Consider the following 4,667-nt stretch of genomic DNA (forward strand, 5'->3'; position numbering starts at 1 on the left):
AACTTTTTTCACTCTCTTAAATTTTTTTGTTTCCTTCCACAAAATGATTAATAATGATTTAATTATTAATATAATTAATAATTAAAACATTAATGTTAATGTTTTACATGACTACACATGTAAAATCTATGAGCTTGCTTACTATCTCAGCAGGAAGGTGAGGGTAGGGTAAAGAGTGAAGGTGGGAGGGATAGAGAGAATTGGAAGAAAGAGAAAGAGAGTGTGTGAAAGTGAGTTGAGTGAGAGAGAAAAAGAATGAGAAAGAGAGAGAACAAAGGGAGGAAGCACCCACCTGGATCTATATATAGAAAAGCTTCTGGCCCGGGATCACCTCTGATTAAATCTTTCTCAGGGTTGATTCCAACTTGCATTTTCCCCACTATCTGTGATTTTTTGAAGGAGATTGGAGCATGCAAAAGGAGATTATTCTGCCCTTGGGGAACTGATAGACTAATGGAGTGAAGGTACAGCAGCTCTGGTCAGAAGGGTATCAGAAGCTGAGTTTAGGGAAAAGGACAACAAATGTGGCTCTCCTGAAAACACATAATGAAGATTCCTACAAAAATGTCTTAACCCCACACCAAACCCAAACACTCCTGACTTGCGTACACACAAACATACTCTCACTTAGCAGGAGAATTTCATTGGCTCCATGGCCATTCATTAATTCAACATTTACCCAGTTTCTACTGTGTAGAGAACTCTATCCCAGATGCATAGTCCCTTGTCACCTAAACCTTATAGTTTAAGAGAAGTATAGGGCAGCTAAGTGGCATATGTATAGAATGCTAGGTCTGGAGTAAGGAAGACTCATTTCCCTGAGTTCAAATCCAGTCTCAGACATTTACTAGCTATGTGGCCCTTGACAAGTAACTTAATTGTTTGCCACAGGTTTCCTCATCTGTAGAATGATCTGGAAAAGGAAATGGCAAAACACTCCAGTATCTTTGCCAAGAAAACTTAAATGATTAAACTCAAAGGACAAAAATAGATACCCATAGTAGTGCCTGGAGGCCCCCCCACCCCCAACCAATTTGCTAGGCTGCAGGATGGATCACTCAGGGAACTACTCCCTAGGTTTGAAATGGGTCCATTTACCCTAAAACTGTATAGCTCAGGCATTAGAGAAAAAGGTGTTTTACCTTTACTAATAGCCAGAGGATTAGATTAGTTTAAAGTAGCAGCATCTAATGAAATGATATAGTAAGGTAAGGTGCATCCCCCAAAAAGAAATTCTTTTTCCCCAACCCCCAACAAACCTGAGGTACTTTCCACTCCAAAAACAAAGCATCAGGGTGCCAAGTGGATACACAGAGAGGCCTGATATAGGGAACATGTGCCAGGGCAGCCGCATAAAGAAATGACTCATACCTACACTACAGAGCCAGTGATCACTGCCATCCCACTTCCCTTCTAGCATGTGTTCTCTTGAAGTCTCTCTACTGGATCCAAAATCTACATCAGACACTGCTTGTTTCTGGCTCTACTGAGATCTCCATTATCTCTTCTGTAGGGAAAAGTGGGCGGTCTCAGTCTCTCCACTTTCACAGTTCACAGGCTTCTTCCAGCTCACTTAGAACATGAAGAAACCCTTGCCTGGGAACTAGACAATAATTTTTCAGGTTTTCCTATCACATTCCCTCCAGAGTCTTAGTTACTGATTCCTCTCTCCTCAACAAGAGATTCTCAGCCTCAGACTTCAAACGGTAGAACAAAAAGCAGGGGTCCAATGACTAGCTAAGGATTCCAGGAAGAGGCAATATTTCAAAAAGTCATAAATTCTCACATTCGGAAGGGACTTTTAGAAACCATTTTTCCCAACTCATACATTCCTACTTTGAAGATCTCTAATGTAGGTAAACCACTACCTTCTCCCAAAACAGTTCCTCTCATTTAAATAGCTCTAATTGTTGACAGTCAAACCAAAATCTCTCTGAAATCTAATTTTACATTCACTTGACAGTCCATCAAATGTTTGCAGACATCTGCCTCTTTCCCTGAAAGCTAAATAAATAACCCCAGTTCTTTCCAAATGGCACAACATAAAGACTCTTCAACTTTGGATTGCCGTCTTCAAGTTCTTCAATATCCTCACTAAAAGGTGGTAGTGTTCAGAACTGAACCCAGTATTTCAAATGTAGAATGAACAAAGTAGAACAAATTCACATTATCCTCTGGCCTATTCTTAACACTAGGCTTCTTTTCCTTATTGTAGCCTGAGCTCACATTAGCCTTTATGGCTGCCATGTTATACTTTTGGTTCATATTGACCTTGCATTCCTCTAAAAAATCCCATAAATTACTATCTAGGTCATATCTCTCTCATCTTCTACTTGTCAATTTGATTTTAATTTGGACTGAAGAACAGAACTTTTACATTTATCTCTATTTTTTTCTTCATCACTAGAAGACTTTTTTTCTAAACTGCCACCCTAAACTTCAAGAACAGTAGTGTTAAACATCAAAATTAAGTGCACTAAAGGAGAAAAGATGTTGTCGAGGTGGCTACTTTACCATGCAAACATCTGAAACCTACCCTATTGACCTGCTATAACCCCACAGATTTTTAAAGGTTATTTAAATTTTTTTTATTGAAAGTCAACAAATGCAGAGACAGAGGGTAATCTCTGAGCCCAGTACATAGGGAAAAAAAGGGAAATAGGAAAGTATAATTCTATGAATTACTGTATATGAGAGTCTAGCACCCATCAGCTTGCTGCTGTGAGAACAGAAGTTTCTTTTCCTTTCATAGAGCACTTGATTCTGGAAGTGCTGATTTAGAAAGAGTGTTGACTCTGGAAAGGGCACTGGCTTTAAAATCAAAGCATCCTAGTTTAAATCTTGCCTCTGACACTTTGTGACCTTGGGTAAGTCAATGAACATTACTAAACCTCAGTTTCCCATATATAACATGGAACTGGCCTAGGATGGTCTTTATGGCCCCTCCCAGCTCTAAATCTCAATTTGAAATCTATGAATATGAAAAGCCTATGGATTCATAACTCATTTGTTTGGGGACAGGGAAGGGTAAAGCTGAATTTGGAAGAGACAAAGATAGAGAGATTCTTGTAATCCACTCAAGATATTCTCCCCCCCACCCCCCCACCCCCAATAAAGTTGTGAAGCATGATTTTAGGAGAGAAAGAGCCCTCAAGAGGTGACCAAACAGAAAATGAAAAATGAAAATAAAAACACTGCAACTTGCTCCCAGGGACTGGAGAAAAAATTTAAAGGTAAAAGGAGGTTTGAAATCCAACAGTGTTCTATTACTCATTTTCTCCTGCATCCTTCCCTTCTTCTCCCTCGTCATCACCTTCATCATCATCATCATCTTCTTCATCTTCTTCGCTGTCCTCTTCATCCCCATCACTGTCCTCCAAACCTACTATCTCATCACCATTTCCTTCTCCTTCCCCTTCTTCATGATCAATATCCGATACCAGGTAGTACTGTAGGGGATTTAACCAGATATCATCTTTGATGAGCTCCCCTAACTCATCTGCCCCTGCATCAGCATGGTCTGTAAACCAAGTGAAAAAGCTGTCAGGCTCTTCTCGAAGCCTCTTACGGCCACCTTTATTCAGGATCTGACAAGGGCGCGTGGTCAAGTCCTTCCCAGATTTCCACTGGATGTCGGTTGACTTTGAAGCCAGATCCCCACTTTCATCAAGGTGAAACTCTTTGGAGATCACTTTATTTTCAAAGTAGGGGTTTTCATCAAAATAAAAATCTATTCTGTAACCCGATTTCACGTCTTCGAACTCTATCACGTCAATCCTGGTCAAATGATGCAGGGCTTCCTCATCTTCCTCCCCTAGCAGCGAGGACAGCTGCGGGTGGCTGACAAGGGTGGTCACCCAGAAGTCCGGTATCTTGGCGATCCACTCTGACCTTTTCTGGAAGAAAGGCTGGCGTAGCTGGTTATAGTTTTGTTCCACTTTCAAAATTTCCGCACTGGCTTGTTCATTCAGTTTGTCTATTTCATTCTGCACTTCATCAATCCGTTCAACCGCTTCTTGTTGCTCTTTTTCCAAGGTCTCAAGGGATTCCTTGTGGTTGGTGGTGAGCTCCTTTTTGCTGACTTTGGCCGCCGGCGCTGACATTGTGTTGCTCTCTTCGTGCTCACCGGCTCCTGAGTGGTCCCGAGGCGGGGACGGACGGCTTTTTCACCTCACACGCCCCGCCCGGGAGGCGGCTTCGCTCATTCCGGGCCCCGCCCTCGTCTGGCTCGCGGTCTCGGGCTCCGGCTCCTGCTCGCGGCTCGCCTTCGCCGAAGCTAAGCGGCTGCTGATGTCGTAGTTCCGCCACCGCCACCGCGGCCTCCAGCCTGGGGCTTACTTCAGTTCGATCCTTCCGTGGAGCCGGCCCAGAAGAGAGAGGGGAGGGGGAGACTCACCAGGGGAAAAGGGGAAGGGGCGGAGGCCGCGGCTTTCACGACCGGGTCCGAGATTTGGGCTCACGCTCTGGGAGCTGGACTGCTCTGAAGACCATACAGCTATATGCTCCTTCCCTCACTTTGGGATGGCCAGCTTTCATCCTCCCAGGAACCACCAGCAACAGCTCTAACCACTCCTTCATTCACATCCTGCTCTTCCTCTTTCTCCTCCCCTTCCTTCTTATTCTCCTCCTCTTCCTCTTTCTCCTCTCATCCCCTCCCCCTCTTCATT

General features: G+C 43.4%; 1 protein-coding gene across 1 annotated transcript; it reads right to left on the bottom strand.

Annotated features, from left to right (window-relative positions):
- Nucleotides 1-3,205: 3,205 nt before the first annotated feature.
- LOC123235399 (protein SET-like) lies at nucleotides 3,206-4,556 on the bottom strand. The gene has a single exon (XM_044661519.1). The coding sequence runs from the start codon at nucleotides 4,101-4,103 to the stop codon at nucleotides 3,267-3,269; it is 837 nt and encodes a 278-aa protein (XP_044517454.1). The 5' UTR covers nucleotides 4,104-4,556; the 3' UTR covers nucleotides 3,206-3,266.
- Nucleotides 4,557-4,667: the final 111 nt, after the last annotated feature.

Source organism: Gracilinanus agilis, chromosome 2, assembly GCF_016433145.1.
Source record: "Gracilinanus agilis isolate LMUSP501 chromosome 2, AgileGrace, whole genome shotgun sequence".
Taxonomy (NCBI): Eukaryota; Metazoa; Chordata; class Mammalia; order Didelphimorphia; family Didelphidae; genus Gracilinanus; species Gracilinanus agilis.